The sequence below is a fragment of the Scardinius erythrophthalmus genome (genome assembly GCF_964197995.2).
Source record: "Scardinius erythrophthalmus genome assembly, chromosome: 3".
Taxonomy (NCBI): Eukaryota; Metazoa; Chordata; class Actinopteri; order Cypriniformes; family Leuciscidae; genus Scardinius; species Scardinius erythrophthalmus.
The window spans coordinates 13,237,302-13,254,425 of NC_138223.1; the positions used below are offsets into that span (position 1 = coordinate 13,237,302).

At 38.3% G+C, this 17,124-nt stretch overlaps 2 protein-coding genes across 5 annotated transcripts in view; one reads left to right on the forward strand and one right to left on the reverse strand.

The window, feature by feature from the left end:
* Window positions 1–3,014: 3,014 nt before the first annotated feature.
* fgf20a (fibroblast growth factor 20a) lies at window positions 3,015–4,316 on the reverse strand (the record flags this gene model as incomplete). Its single annotated transcript, XM_081360388.1, has 3 exons — window positions 3,015–3,260; window positions 3,455–3,558; window positions 4,040–4,316. 3 exons carry the CDS (start codon window positions 4,314–4,316, stop codon window positions 3,015–3,017), a joined length of 627 nt encoding a protein of 208 aa, XP_081216514.1.
* A 3,055-nt stretch (window positions 4,317–7,371) lies between these two features.
* Window positions 7,372–17,124, forward strand: part of micu3a (mitochondrial calcium uptake family, member 3a) — a 32,730-nt gene continuing 22,977 nt past the window's right edge. For 2 of the 4 annotated variants that reach the window (XR_014029803.1, XM_081360637.1), the window contains exons 1-5: window positions 7,427–7,712; window positions 9,594–9,741; window positions 11,791–11,822; window positions 11,997–12,075; window positions 16,035–16,082. Coding sequence is in view for 3 of the 4 variants with exons in the window: in XM_081360637.1 (XP_081216763.1) it covers window positions 7,458–7,712; window positions 9,594–9,741; window positions 11,791–11,822; window positions 11,997–12,075; window positions 16,035–16,082 (562 nt within the window). In the remaining variant the exon portion in view is untranslated. Of the gene's footprint in view, window positions 7,713–9,593; window positions 9,742–11,790; window positions 11,823–11,996; window positions 12,076–16,034; window positions 16,083–17,124 lie in introns of all 4 variants that reach the window. The other 2 variants (XM_081360638.1, XM_081360639.1) reach the window with 2 other exon arrangements.

A 17,124-nucleotide genomic window follows, 5' to 3' on the forward strand; every position in this document is an offset into this window, starting at 1 on the left:
AGATCTCTCTCTCTCTCTCTCTCTCTCTCTGAGGTGAAAAATAATGAAAATGAGATCTGTCGATCTGGCCACATCAGCCTCACCACATCCTTAGCTGTAGCAGTGTTTCTGCTTTGGGGAAAACCCGTGTGTGTGTGTGTGTGTGTGTGTGTGTGTGTGTGTGTGTGTGTGTGTGTGTTGTGTGCAGGGCAGGCCGACTGACTCTCAGTTAGGAGAACCCCTGGCTCATCATCACAGAGATTTGGAGATCACACAACTTACAGAGCTTGCTGATATGCCTACGCACACAAATAGACGTATCATCCCACCCTCCAACCCCCCCAAAAAGGGGAAAAGACGCACAGTTCAGACACTCCTACCCTACATAATGTCAGTTATGTAAGCTGTAAAGTTCTTCTGAACTTTTACACAGGACAAAATCTCTCCTTTTATTTCTCTATCTGTCTGCTGCTACTCAACGTTTAAAAAACAATGTTGAGGTTCACTGTAAAACATGGTAACCTGTCATTTTTACCCTAAAAGGGGTAGTTTTAATTCTGTAATGATTTATTCACCATCATATCATTTTTTTTCAGTGTACTGTAAGAAAATTCACATTTGATTTACAATTTGATTTGAGATCATGTTAATAGATGTTAGTAACAGAACTAGTGTCATTTTGATATATAACATCCACGTTAACTTGAATGATTTCATCCTACATGTTATACAAACATGAAATATCTTGACTGAGTAGATGGAATGGGTTTGAATATTACTTCATATTGTACTTATAATAATACAGTAAAAACAGCAATACTGTGAAATATTATTACAATTTAAAAGAACTGTTTTCTATTTTAACAGATTTTAAAATGTAATTTATTCCTGTGATGGAAAAGCTGAATTTTCAGCATCATTACTCCAGTCTTCAGAGTCGATCCTTCAGAAATCATTTGAATATGCTGATTTGTTGCAAAAGAAACATTTCTTCTAATTATTATCAGTTAACAGTTGTGCTGCCTAATTTATTTGTGGAAACCATGATTGATGAATAGAAATGAACAGCATTTATTTGAAAAAGACATAATATATGCCACATTTTATCAATTAATGTCCTTGCTGAATAAAACTATTATTTTCTTCTTTTTTAAAAAAAATCATACCGAGCCCATTTTTTTACAGTAAGATATTTTTTTTTCTATTTGCTGTTTGAGTTCAAATGAGTCCTACTGTTTTGCATTCAAATATTTAAAATGAACATAACTTTAGCATTCCCGCTGACCCTTTTTAGTGACACTAATGCGCTTGTATTTGACACTTTTTTACACAATTTTGATATGTGGTAGATTTGTTGCATTTAAATGTGCAAAAAAAGTGTTACAACACTCACCATCTCCCCTATTTCTCAGTAGTGTGACCGAGAACCCTCATACCAGTGTTATTTTGGAAACGCATGTGTGCCTCTCCCTTTACTTAAAAAGGATAATTTCCTTCCTTAAACACACATACAGTCACCTCACTCTCACAGACAGCCAGGTTGACAGGCAGCCAGCTCATCGAATGTCATCAAAGCTCATGAATCACAACCGTAAGGGGGGATAGGAAGTGAAAAGCATCAAACAGAGAGCAACAGATGAGAAAAACACTTGCTAGTCAGTAATTGTGGTTTTTCAGACTGCACGTGACTGTGTCTGTCTTGAAATGACCTCATGCTTCTTAAGAAAACTTCCACCTGCACTGGCTCAGTAAATGTATATCCCACAATCCCGCGTCCTACAACAGCTTTTTTTAATCCTAGTGCATGGCTTTCAAAAGACACTTAGCAAAAGAAAAGGCCACTTTGTAAAGGGCAGCCCAAGGTGTCACTTGAGAAGGTTGCCGTAGGAAGAGAAGGGGAGGGGAAATTGTTTTTAGGTCATTGTGTTTTAATGTTAGCATTGTACTGCCTTTTTAACAGAGGCTGTCAGGGAACCCAGGGAATTTAGTGAAATGGAAAGATCCTGACACATTTGTTTTGCAAATCGTATTATCGTGACTTACATGCATGTGTACATTTAGGCTTTTAAGCGATTAAAAGCTTATTTGATTTCATTTCACCCAACAGGATCGATGAAGATCAGACAGACACCTGCTGTGCTTACGTTTCCCTAAAAGTCTTCCTTTTTTTTTTTTTTTTTTACTCCAAATAGAAATTCAATAACCATTCACCTCTGACAGGTGACCTTATGTTTCTACTGAAAAGACAGACACAACAAAATGCAATCATTTGAACTGTTTTAATTCCCCAGTGAATTCTGGAACATTCTCAGGCTCGTAAGGATCTGGTTTAATGACATGAGAGATACACACACACACACACACAAAAAAAAAAAAAAGAAAGCGGGGGACCCCGTGGTGGACCACATACAACCGAAAATGAACAACTCATAAGAAAATACTTTCTTCAGTAGTTCTGTCTCTAGAAGTCGTGTCTCTATAGCGGTAGAAAATAAAGCTCTCGTGACCTCCTGTTACATCTTGCATATATTCTTGTAAAAATATACTTTCAAAATAAATAAATATATAAAATAAATATCTCGAAAAAACATAAATTAAAGGACCTAAAGAGAAATGTTTGGAGGAGTTTGTCTCCTGCTTGTCCATGCCAGTGTATGAAATCTCTATGAAAAACATTTCGCAGAATTCCTTCAGAAGCCTTGTAGAATCTTCAGTAGTAAATGTCCATTATTCTCTGGCACGAGGTCCACCAGTGATAATTTGCCCTCTTTTAATCCAAAATCCCTACATATAGCAGGTGAATGGATCCAAAGCAGTGTTCTGTTCTTCAGGAACTATCCAGAGTCCAGACATTTGGTTCCTGCCACTGCAATCGAGGGCTTTCCATCTCCTGCTATTGCTCCAACCGTGGCCGCAGAAGAGGGCCTCTTTCCCCCCCCCGTCTGCACTGCTTTCTCCTGAGACAGGTCTGTCTGGGGGGGGGATAAAGAGCATGCAGGTGCTTTTTTTGGGTTTGAGTTTGAGGTTCAGTGGTTTCAGCTGTGACCTAGTATCTCCTTGTAGAGCTCAGGAACGCGCTCTGGATCCACAGGCCGCGGCAAGAAATGCGTGAAGCGCTGGTGCCTCCGAGAGCGGGCTCCATCCCGAGACGTCCCGTCTTTGTTGAGGGCTACGTAATAATGGGATCCTCGCTCTCCGTGCCGATACAGGTTAGAAGAGTAAGTGTTGTACCAGTTCTCCTCAAACTGCTCCCTGAACACACACTCCGCCGTCAGCTTTTCCTAAGAGAAAGAGAGGGGAAAGCAAGGGTTAATCACACTGCATAATAAGTTCAAACAGAAGGATAAACTGTGTCCAAAGGCTATTTGAAATTGCACCATAAATCACACTCTCGATTTAGCACGGGCAGGCTATGAATGAAATTAATTGTTGCATTAGCAGTAACAGAAACACACTATATTCATGCTATACTTACAGATCCGTACAGGTCACCCTTGCTGTTCATTCCCAGATACAATCCGCTATCCACACCACGGATGCTCACCATCCCCACAGCGAGGCTAATGAATTCCAATATACCTGTGAGAAAAGCACAGCTGTTAGTTCTCAGTTGAGACAGCAGGACAAGCACCTGCAATAGTGGCATCAATCTGCCCTATACTTAATTCATGACGTCTTTCGCGCTTAATCACTGTGTTTTGCTATATTATAATGAACATTATTATGACCATGAAAATAATAATAACCACCCTTGTCATAATAATATCATCACATTTTACATTACAGTATAGAGTTGCAGTTACATAGGTAGAGATTGACCAACAGTCAGCATCATGATGAATTTTTTTTTTTTTTTTATAAATAACAATTATCAGAATTTTAACCATTAAAATAACCAGTCCTGGTCAATTTCTATACTCAAATACGTAACATGCACAGTCTAAAAATACAGTGTTGCATGATTGTTGTTGTTATTATTATAGGCTAGTAATCTATTACAGTGACATGCACTATTTGCAGCATTGAATATATTAATGAAACAACAATAAATAACACTTACCAAATCTGCTGTGGTCTTTTCTCGTGCCTTGCACCGAACCGTCCGGTAATATCTCGAGGTGGAAGCCGGTCCTGCAGTAAAGCTGCCGCCGACGGAGGATCCCTTTCAGATGCGTCAGGTCCGGTGAAGTGCTGCGTGACAGGCGCTCGGCGGAGATGATGTGCTCGTTCACCAGAGCACCGGAGTCCCCGGGGGGCGTGAGGACGAAATGAGACCCGTGCGCAAAGCTCTCCAAGCCGTGAGAGAAGCTGCCCACCAGCTCACCGACTGCACCCATCACCGACAGTCGAAGAAAAGTTGCCGTGAGGAGAGCCCCTGTGGTTTCTCTTTCCCTAGTGTTTTGCGCAGTCACTGCTTGCGGCTTTGACAGTCAATGCGTGTTTACATCCGATTCTCTCCCTCTCTCTCTCTCGCTCTTGCTCTCTCCCTCTCGGTTTAGCACATGCTCTCTCGACCTTCCAGGCTACTCCCCTTTGCTCCGGTCCCCTGTGTATCCAATACTCTCTCTTACGCACTCCAGCACACAAGCTTATGCGGCTTCTCTCCTCTTGTGCTCTCTGGATGTGACTGGCTCTGTACTGAAACACCAGCCTAAATACGGCCCTTATGTAAATGCCCTCTTGACATATGCTAATGGATCCCTTTATAGATGACTGTTTGAAACATAACTCCTTGATCGTTTGATCCTCTTCTTCAGTCTTCTTTGATGATCGGTTTCATCTGCATCCACGCGTTTAATCCATTGATGGATTATGATAAAAGTGCAGAAAGCAACATTGTGGAGATCAGTGCGCAAATCTTTGCAACGAGGAAAAGAAAAGTGCAGCTGGATGGCGAAGAGGGATGCGCACTGTGTACCGATCCGTTCCGTTCCCCGGGGTTTACGCGCACTGACGCGCTCTGGCGAATCTCTAGTGTGAAGCAGGTGGAAGCCAAGGAGGAAAAAGGAAAAGAAAGGGGGCGGTGCTCGAGAGAGAACGAGAGGGAGAGGGAGAGAGAGACAAGACTTCAAGGTGTGTAGTTATATGTGTGTGCGTTGTGCGTTAATGATGCCAAAAAGTCTCTTGTTCTTGATTAGCGACTTGGTTTATGCCATTATTAAACTTACGCTTAATCGATAGCCAGGTGTAAATGTATATGACCTATAAAATGTGCATGTAACTGCCTTTAAAAGAATAAAGAAGGAAAAGTCAAAACAACCTGCACATCTGTGCGAACGCCATCACTGCACTGTCAACTCTGACTGATGTGCCTTTGAACAGTTCCAGCATAACATGAGTTGAGATGAAGTATCAAAGATATCAAAGATCAAAGATTCATTACGCACAAAAGAAGGGTCATTAACACAAAGGAAACGAACTGTTTGATGGCAAATCGTTGATACTATGAGTGATTGATATAGAAATTTTCCAGCCCAACAGCTAAGAACATGCCTCAAAGTAGATATTACATGAAAGATTACTTAGGTATGGACCTGGTGTTGCCTTGTTCATTTAAAACAAGATGCGCGCGCCATCAACTGCTCTTACAAGTTCTCCGAAGACCCACCAAAGTCAGTTTAGAAGTCAATTTATTATATTTTAAGTTGTGGTTTATTATACAATATAACATTAATAAAGGCAACCGGCTATAATAATAATAGTAACATCATATAGTAGCAATATTATTTTAGTATAGCCTATTATATAGTAGGAATAGTATAGTGTAGGGTAGGCCTATAAGGCTATATATATATATATATATATATATATATATATATATATATATATATATATATATATATATATATATATATATATATAATCATAGAATCATTGAAACATTTAAGTGCCAAACCCCTTCTTTGCTATCTCTCAGGAGAATAGATCACGTCCACAGTAGGTGATTTATCAACGGTTCTCTCACGGGACAAGTTCTCCCACGTCGTTCCCCTTAGCTCATTAGTATTTATGATCTCCAAAAATACCTTAAACCAAAATCAATGTGGTCAGCTAGAGCAGGATCAATCCACAGCCGCAGTGGATCGATCACTTGCAATAGAGATGTCAGTTATGTGCCAGATTCCGTGGTGACATTGACAGTTTGCTTGGGTAAACCAAAACACGTCATCATAGAGTTTTGCGTTTTTCATAAAAGCTATAATCTCTGGTGAGACCTTTGAGCTACATCTGCGCGGAATGGGTTTTTCAAATGCCGCTCCCGCAAAAAAATATGTTTTAAAATATGTTTCACCCGAAACTTTCGCTTTTTGTCCCGTCCTCGCCCGCAAAAGCCCGTAGGAATGGTGTAGTCTACGTGGATTCAGTCCCGGTCCGGTTAGACTCTGACTCGTTCTGGTGTAGGCTTCTTTTTTCTTTTTTTCAATTTCCACACACGACGGTTCAGATAGTGACAGACTTCTGCGTGTTGTATTAGATAATTATATTTTGCGGGAGCCACGAGTCATTAATTTCTCTCGCTTTCCGCGCACCCTCCCGCATCCGCGCTCAGCAATCCAACACTTGTCCCGTTAATCATCTGTTGCGTCGGGTTCCGATTGCAGACCTCTGCTTGAGTCGTAGACCTACTACAGATGTGCAAAGCAGATGTGCGCACATTTGACTTCAATGACTGTACAGAAGTGTCAAAACTTTGATTTGCATAAGTAGAACTATGTGCGAATAGATCTTAAAGTTGTCTGAATATGAGAAGGTTGAAAAAAAGTCTAAATAAGGGATTTTCTAGATGTAGGTACTCTACAATGTATAAATTATCAGTAGACTTCTGAAATTAATTTCTGTCACTGAGGTACATTTTGCAGTGAGCATGCCTACATCTGTGTTGAGGTTCGTCTCGCGCAATAATCTTTTTTTTTTTTTTGCCGCCATATTGTCACTAAACTAAAGTTTAAACAAAACACTATTTCACTATTTTTTTTATGTTATTCGTTTATATGATGGTTATTTGATGTTAATTTGTTATATGTTATATAGCCTATAACAAAACTAAAATTTCTTGTAGCCTACTTATGTCGACCTACCAAACGAAAAGCGCGGCAGTTGCTATGGTTACCTCATCAGGCAAAGGCGACGTGTTTAGCGCACTCTGACTAACATGTAATAGTATAACTTTATTTGAAACGTTTCATTTATGTAAAAAGGACACCCGGACCTTTTGTTTATTAGTATTCTTGTCGGGGGTTCAAGCCTGAATTTGAGACGTCCAAGTAATCAGACTTAGGCAACCCTTTTATTATACATAACATTTTCATTATATAAGTTTATATTACATTATATACGTTTACGACCAGAGCACAAATGCCATATTGGACTTGCTGCTGCTCTGTTCTAGATGATCCCGGTGAGGGAGCAGCACATGATCTCGCGATGAATGAATGAGAATTCGAGAATCTTGCACAAATTCTGTCACACCAACAACAATGGCCGCTGTGCGCAGACTTGGAGGCTTATTTAGGAGTTTGCCGTCATCTCCAAGGAATGCTCTTTTTCGTTCTCCGGTGAAGGATAGCCGATGTAGGGGAGCAGCGGTTGCTCTGGGTGTTGCGGCCGGAGGAGCGGTGTTGTATTATTATTATTCAGAAATGTGCGGATTCAGAGGGAGAAAAGCCCCGAAAAACGGAACGGGCTGTCGGGCTCTGCTGCCTTCACTTCCCGCTGTAGCCGCAAAGGAGAAGGTATGACTGTTCCCACAGTGCCACGTAACTGTTTCCTATTAGTGTTTTTTTCCTGGCAAGGGGTTTTCATTGTCAAGTCTATGCTATGCACTGCTTGTGGGACATGGAATGGGATTTTCATGCTGTAGAGTTTTGTGAATAGTTTTGCTTGAGCAAAAAAACATTCATAATTCTTCGAGACTATGACAATGCGCGTTTGTGTGATGATGCTGCAGCAGGAAGAAGGGCGCTTTCCCCAGTCATGGTGCTGAAATGACTGCGCACAACAGTTACTGTTTCAGATCTCAGATCCGAGCGTTACGGTTGGTTAAAGCAGCTCTGAACCTGTGCTGTATCATAGAGGCCTGTCAAACAGTACCCTATCAGAATTGAGCTGTCATATCTAAGCACAGAATTCTTTGGCACGTGCATATAAACATATTTTTGGGATTTTTGTACCTTTGGCAGACGGTCAGATCTGGTTTCCAAGGGTGCCATATGTTTTGGTCTGACTGTTCCCCTTAGTAACTAAATGTTTTCTTGTTTGGGCTGGAAATGTTGCATATCAAGTTCTTCCCTTGTGTGAGTGGGTTACCACCTTGCTTGTGTGAGTGTGTGTGTGTGTGTGTGTATATATATATATATATATATATATATATATATATATATATATATATATATATATATAATTTATTCATGTGATGGCAAAGCTGAATTTTCAGCATCATTACTACAGTCTTCAATGTCACATGATCCTTCAGAAATCATTATAATATGCTGATTTGGTAATCAGGTAACATTATTTTATGATCAATGCTGCTTCATACTTTTTTTTCAAATGTTGATAATTTTTTTCAGGAATCTTTGATGAATAGAAAGGGTAATGAACAGCATTTATTGCATTTATTAACTAAATGTATTACATTTAATAAAGAATTTATTTTGTATCATTACAAATGTATTCACTGTCATATATACAGTTGTGGTGAGAATTAATGGCACCCCTGGTAAATATGATTAAAAAAAATAGCTGTAAAAAATAAATCTGCATGGTTTATCCTTTTGATCTTTCATTCAAAACTCTAACCTTTCATTGAAGGAAAAGAATTGAAAGTGGGGGGAAACTCACATTATGAAATGTTTTTCTCCAAAACACGTTGGCCACAATTATTGGCACCCCTATAATTTTTTATGAGTGAAATATCTATCTCTCTAGTATATATTCCCATTAATATTTACCTTTTTTAGCACACCAGGGTGACTAGGAACATGAAATTGTCTAGCTGACTTGTTTCACAGGAGTTGTTTAAATATGGGGAAACACAAAGGTGTTCGCTCGTCCAAAACAAACTCATATTCAGTTGTCAGACACGACTCGATCTTCAAAAGGGACAGGGTTCTATGGTCAGATGAAACTTAAAAAAAGAGCTTTTTGGCAGCAAAGCCACCAGATGGGTTTGGTGCAAACAGGGATAACAAGTACCCCATACCCATGGTTAAATATACCGCTTGGATAATGTCGTGGGCCTATTTTTTTGCTGGAGGTCCTGGACTTCTTGTTCAGATACATGGTATCATGGATTCTAGCAAATACCAACAGATAAAAAATCTGTCAGAAATCTTATAATGGGCCGTGGTTGGATCTTCCATCAGGACAACAATCCAAAACAAACATAAAAATCAACACAAAAATGTGTTATGGAGCACAAAATGAAGCTTCTGCCATGACCGTCTATTTTAGGCTATAATGTGATTTCCCCTGCACTTTCAATTTTTTTACTTCAATGAAAGGTTTGATTTTTGCAAATTTTTTGAATGAAAGATCAAAAGGATAAACAATGCAGATTTACTTTTGATAAGATGTTAACAAATTTGTGTTTTGCTTGTCATTGGTTCTTGCAGGCTCCGCTGTTTGATTTTGACGAAGGTGACGTGTACATGTCGTCTCATGAGCATCGTTTCCGTCTCTTCAGCTCAGTGGAGTATGAGGGACAGCTGTACATGACTCCGCAGAACTTCATCGAGTCGGTCACCATGAGTGAGCCCCGCAGTGAGTAACACATATGCTCCATCTAAACTCAGAGTTATACTTCATTTAAACTTCTATAGGAACAAAGCTCTTTACTGTAAAATCTGCTTAATTTGCCTTACTTTAAAAAGCATGCAAAACGTTTGCCTTGTTTCACAGATAGGGCTTAGATTAAACCAGGATTAGGCCTTAGTTAAATTTGGACATTTAAGTAACTTTTTTTAAATGTGCTTTAGAAAAAACATAACTGGTGTGCATCTTGAGAAGAAAAATAAGATATGTCAGTGCAAGTTGCTTTCAGTTAAGACAGCTCAAGCATGCATTTTCGCCTTGTCTGTGAAACCGGGTAACAGTATTTACTTGCCTCAAAGTAGAATTGTATGCTTTTTTTATGAAGTACTTGATGATCTTGGACTCACCTAATGTGGTCTTCTCAAACCATTTAAGTTAACTAGCTCCAAGTAGACTTAACTCAGGTCTGATTATGTGCATCATTTCGTTTGTACATTTATTCATTTAGCAGGAACACTTTGATCCAAAGTGACTTACACATGAGGAAGAGAGAGATGTTTAGATCTCCCTGTTTTACTTATTTAAATAAGATAAAAAAAATCATATTGTTTTTTAAGGAAAATATGACTAGCTTCTTTTCCCCAAGTACTTCATAGTTCACATAATATAATTAGGACAGCAGTCAGTGTGAATTAAATGTTTTGTTGTCGTGCCTTAATCTAATAGTATGCTAATTAATAGACATTAGTAATGAAAGTTAGTGGGTCTTAATGGGCCGGATCAAAGCTATTGAAGAGAGCCACAGCAGTGCTTACTTAGCTGTTAATCTCTACTGTTGTTTTGTCTTTGAAGTGCATGTCTTGATAGAGTAAATACAATAAATGTCATAATGTTCCAGTAGACACACCAGGCATCAATCTTATATAAAAGGAGCATGACATCCATTAATGCTACACCTGCAAAAGTTTATTGTATGTCCTTGCTCCATGTCGTGACAAAGGTTGAGCATAGAGTTGCACGATTGATCATTAAAAGATCGTGATTTGATTCCAACACTCATGCGATCTTATTCCTAAATGACGAGATTTGCCTCTGTCTATTAAACCTTTGGACAAGTACGATCACAGCAGAACATTCAAATCTGCCGCTAACCCAGAGAGAGCAGGTGTCATGTTTAGATATGAAACAGCTTCTCTTTTCAACCATTATTTCTGTTACAATAAGTCATATGGACCCTTTTCACATTTCCAGAGTTCCAAGTGTTAATTTTTTTTGTCATTAACTTCCAAGGTAATATAACACAACAACATATAGCGTAATAAACGTGTATTACATTTTTAAAAAATTAAAACATTAAAAACTTTACTAGATTTGTGATGTAATAAACGCCTCCTCAAATAGAGTATATAGAATCACCTTTTGAAAGTAACTTAGGTTTGTATCAATGACATCGTTTCAGCAGTAGGTGGCTACAAGTGACTGTTGAAAATGTATTTGTCATTGAATCATTGATTCAGAACGGCTGATTAGCATGAATAGCAGAAGGGAGGTGTGATTCTAAATGTGATGTGGATCATTTGTAAATTTAGTTGTTTTGTTTCTGTTTGCAACAATGACATATGTTCATAATACATAAATAAAGACACAATCAGGATAGCAGTTGCATTATGTCAGATTATGCTGTATGCTCTTGGCACATGAAGCAAAGCCTGTGGGACAAACTGACCTTGAGCCTCCAGCAGAGCTCCATAGGGCTGCTTGGCTGGTTGCTATGAGAGAGAACAGGACTGTGTAGCCCAGCTCTGTTCCTGTACACTAACTGTAAATTAACCCACTCTCTGCAAAAAAAACAAAAACAAAACACATAGATATTTTAGTGGGAATTTAAAAACCTTTAATTACAGGATTTTGTTGAGCAAAAAATGCTACTCGGAAAACCATCTCGTTGTTTTGTCTGATTGTTAAATGGCGTGAGACCCCTATCCTGATCTTATCTAACAGGCCACCCTCTTTCTGTTTCTTTTTGTTGCTCTGTCTCTGGTCGTCCATTTTTCTTAGTCAAAAAACCTTGGAGGTCCCTCAACAAACAGGTCTGTTTTAAAACTATTGCTAGTGCATGCTATGATAGCTCAGTTAAATTAGGCCTATTTATTATTTATCGATAATATTTAGGTTTGCATTTCATAGTGTATTTATGCATGCAAATAATGTACAGTCCAGAGATGTGTTTTTTTTTACACTGTATATTTTGTCATGTTTTATAGGAGCTGGAGAAGATCTTGTCTGACACTCCACCAGTTTGGAAAGGAACATCCAAGCTGTTCCGGAACTTTCGGGAACGAGGTGGGTTTTGAATTTCAGCTCATTAATAGAACTAAAACACTTTATCGGGGTCATATCAATTCTGCGTGTGCAAGTGTGTGTGTGTGTGTATGCAAAAAATATGGAAATAATTCATCAATCATCATTCTATCTCTCATAATATATACTGCCGCTCTAAAGTGTGGGGTCAATAACTCCATTCAGTGTCACATGATCCTTAAGAAATAATTCTAATATGCTGCTTGTCTGCTCAAGAAACATTTCTTATTATCAATTTTGAAACAGTTGGGCTGATTAAAATTTTTGTGGAAACCATTATACAAATTTTTTTCAGTTTTTTTTGTTTTGGTTATTACTTCAAAAGAACCTAATTTTATTTAAAATAGAACTATTTTGTAACACTGTCACAGTCATCACTGTCACTTTCGATGAATGTAATGCATCCTTGCTGAATATAAGTATTAATTTCTTTAAAAATGTCTTCCTGATCGCAAACCTTTGAATGGTAGTGCATAATTATATTATGTAAATCTTGAAAAAGAAAAAGAGAAGAAATCACATTTGATTTTCTTAGTAGTTCTGTTCCTAAAAGTACCATGGCATTACCATGCTTTTTTTGCTTATTTGTTTTTGACCATGATTTAATGACCTTCTTCGAACTATCTATTCATATACCATGTAAAGAACATGGTATAAGAATACAGTACAGTCGATGTACCTTGAAATTACCACCTAATAGACAGAAATGGGGCTAAAAAGGCTGTTTCTCAGTTTTGTGGCTGGTGTACAGAATAATATAAAGTTAAATCTAGTCTTTCTGAGTTTTTCTGAGTGATGCTGAATTGTCCTCGCCATTCCCGTCTCTCGTTCTCTTTCTTCCTTGCTCTCTCCCATTGGGTACCAGTCAAGCACCAGTTAAGCCTAGGCCTGAGGCTTTCACTTCCTGTGAGCACTCCTAAAAATAACTCAGTTCACTCTCTACGTCTCCCTCTCTCTTACTGTTTCCATTTCCTCCCTCTCATTCTCTCACTGGGACCAGTGCAACGTACAATCTCCAGGCAAAATAAATGCTTTCTGACCAAAACGAAGAATAAAACACAAAAACAGAGTGCAGAATGGCATTAATACATAAATAAATATTGTTGAAATAACTGCACGAGCGAGCAGTTCTTCAGCAGCACAGCCACAATTAAAGTATTTGCCTGTGGCGTACGCAACAGCACTTGCTCACACCACCAGCTAATTCCCAGTGGTGATAATTATACACACACACACACACACACACACACAACCACTCCACCCTCTTACACTCCAGCAGGACTCTAAAAATAAACCTTCTGAATTCTGTTCTTCCTTGTAGTAATTGCAGTTTTTGAAATCATCACCTTAAATTGGCGGTGGTACATTTATCTCGGTTTCACTGATGATGAGCCATGCGTCCAGAAGGTGCCTGTGTGCCAGAAGCTTCAGCTTGACTCGGCATCTGATCTAAAGCTGTGGTAATGATAGCATGCAGAAGTTAATTGAGGAAGCTGTGCTAACGAGATCCGTGAATGTGCTCTGGTCTCCAAGGAGCAGTTTCTAAGAGAAAGCGAACACAGCGGACGTCATAGTGAAGAACTTGAAGGAAGCATGGGAAGTTCAAAAGTTGCAGGACAATCTTCAGTATGACTTTGAGAAATCCTTATAGCAAGGAATTGAACACCTATTGATTGATTTATGAGTATGATTGTTGACTTAAAATTATGTATTGGCAAATACTGTTCCAAAATGTATTTATTTGATCATTTATTGGTTTGTTCGTTTATTAATTTTTTAGTTAGTTAGTTTGTTTAATTTTGAGTAATGCATATGAATAATATGTAATAATATAATAATAATAATAAAATATTAATAATAATATTTATTCATTTATTTATGACTTTGTTTCCCCTTAAAATAAAATAGCAAATACGTGTTTTGTTTTTTTATTGGTTTATTTGTTTATTAATTTATTTATGAGTATGATTGTTTCCTTAAAATAATGTATTTAAATAGCACAATGGCTTGGATGTTAATTTTGCTTGAATTTACTTTACAACTGCAAATAGTAAAAAAAAAAAAAAATGCAAACTCTAAAATTAAATATATTTAGTATTTATTATATTAAAATAAACTAACCACCCAGTCACATGTTATGATGGCAAATAAATAGAAATAGAAAATCTTCCTTTTAAGAAATGAGAAAACGCATCCCATACCTTTAGTTTTTCATGTCATTTTCCCAAATTAAACAATTTGGCCAGCCAAATTAGTACCAACATGAACAGGTTATGTGACTTGTCCTCATCTTACTGTTGAACCTGTGATTGATATTCAAGTTTTTTTGCTGTTGTTGGGTCCATGTTAAATCTGGTTGAGAACCACTAATACCACTAGTATGAATAGGACTTTTGTGCATGTTTTTTTTTATAACAAAAATGCTGCAAATATTTTCCATTACTGTTGATATGCATCCAGATCAGGAACCAGACCTTTCTCGAGAACGATCGGTATGCAAACCTTTTGAAAGTATGTATCATCTCGTACAAACACATCAGATTTGGCATTTAAAGTCAATACACCTCACTAGGAGACAATCCATCCTTAAAATTGGGACTGTATTGAACAGGAATGAATGGAATGTAACACAGCGCCTCTTCATTTAAGGAGCCCTGCGCCAAAACAAAGATTTACTGCATATGCAAGCAGCTTATAAACATTAACAATATGTCTGCAGCTAAAAGCCTGGTTTTACTAGTTTAAAGCAGCTTTTAGACATCAATTAATCTGTTTTAGATCCTCAATGATAACCTTTGACCCAGAGTCTTCAGGTCTAACCACAGTGAATTTTAAAGGAGTAGTTAAAATCTTTTTTTTGTGCCGTTATAAACCTCTATACCTCTATCTATTCCAGATGTTAAAATGTCAAAGTTTCAATTGAACATGAGTGCAAATGAGATTTGAGAGCTCTGGCAGAGCGAACGCTTGTCAGGGAATAAGTTCAGTTCCTTCTAAGGCAAATAAGTAAATATCCTCGAATCTTGTCTCTTTAGGGCCAAGTTGTCTTGCTCAGTGGACTTTGAAAGCCTCTGTATTGCTTGAGTGAGTGTGTGAGACTGCTGGGGTTGGGTTGAATTTTCAGTGTCAGGTTTTCCTCCCGAAGGCGCACAGGCAGTGTCCCGTAACACTCAGTCCACTCACCCTGAACTATCTGTATGCCTGCTACTGTCTCCATGTCCCCCTTCACACAGAAGCTGTGGAGAGGAACACTTTCAGTGGAGGTGTAGGAAAACGTATCCCTTCTCTCTGCCCTCCCCCAGTGCCTTTACAGGACTTCCATCTTTCCATCAGCCCACCTTCGCTTTGTCTCTTTTTTGCCTTTCTTTTGACTCTCACTCTCTCTGTCCTCCGTCCTCTACTTTGCCACTTTTCTCACGAGTCTAACAAAAGCAGGGACAGTTCCCTGTCTAAATGGGGCACATCTCCTTGGCCTGACGGATGCCTCTAGAACACCCTTATCCAAACAGAAGCCTTTGAACGCTACAGCCGGTCACTCACTGTGTCAAAGTCTTCAGCTTCAGTGTGTGGGCCAAACGCTGGTCAAATGTTGCCTAAATGTAGATGGACACTTTAGCTGAGAGGCACCTTTTTAGATGTTATCATCATGAAAGAGGGGATTACTTGTCCCGCCTTTTTTTTTTTTTTTTTTTTTTTGGAGCAGGAGAAGAAGGGAAAAGGGTATGCGACTCCATCTATCTCTAGAGGCCCCCTAGCTTTGAAAATTCAGTAAACATTTTAATCCAAGCTTCAGATGAGCCGCCTCCTGAGTTTTCAGTTTAGACAAAGAGTAAAAAGAAAAAGGAGAGATTATAAAAAGGGAAGACGTGACCATTTGAAGGTTGTTAGTGTGTTACTGTACATTAGCAGAATGGATGTGACCCTTTGATATCCTTTTTCAGGCATCATCGCTTACACGGAGTATCTCTTTCTGCTCTGCATTCTGACAAGTGAGTATGACCTCTATCTCTCCATCTTTTCTCCCTCTTAACCTTTCATTCTTATCCCATGCTTTGGTTTGCTGTACCTCTCTCTTTTGAAATCAGCACACTATGCATGTATCCTATTTTAAACATGAATCAAGGATCGTTCTGGTCCATGGATGTTTTATGTCTATAGTGTGGCTCAGACTCAGACGAGGCCCACCCAGACTCTCACCCTCACCCAAAAAAGTTTAGCTAAAGCCACATTTTACTCACTGCACATTTATCAGTGTTTTAGACTTTGTGCTCGAGTACAGAGAGGTTGAGAGAGATTGCTATTTCTAAGCTCACAAGACTATATTCTCAGTTATATATATATATCATTGAAATGTCATATGTTTCTCATTCTCGTGTGTGCAGGCTATATTGAAACATATATATGTATTTGTCTGGACAGCAGACCGCAATTTTTGCCTATAATCATAAAAAGCTTTAGTGCAAATTGAAATTTGTACTTAGTTTACCAAAAAGTGTAAAGTTATCTCAGTTTTGTCACCAGTTGTCGAATTTTGTCTGACTAACAAAATTAATTTGAGTTCCCGTAAAATGTTTGTAATCAGAACCCCAGTTGGAACAGTTAAAAATTCTAGTGAAATCAAAAAAAAAATATTAAAAGTAAAAAAAAAAAAGTAACAATTTTCGCTTATGCAAATATACTATTCCATATACATTTGTCATCTATCTAGAAACAAATTAGACAGATGTTGCACTTTACATGTAGCATAGCCCAGGTAGTTTTCTGATGGGTGCATTTGACGGGAAATATTTCCGTTCAAATTAATTTCTCAGACTTTAGGATCTTGGCAAATCTGAGCGCAGTTTGTTACATTGTTGAGATGAAACATTCATGTGTGTGAATAGGGTATTTTCCTCAAGATCAACAAAAGTCTTCATTTGTTCTTCATGTACCTTTTAGGAGAAATAACTGAGATCTAATTTATGATTGTCCATTCGTACAGAGTTGTCTGACTAAGCTAGCGTCTAAAAGTAGCTGTAACACACAGTATAA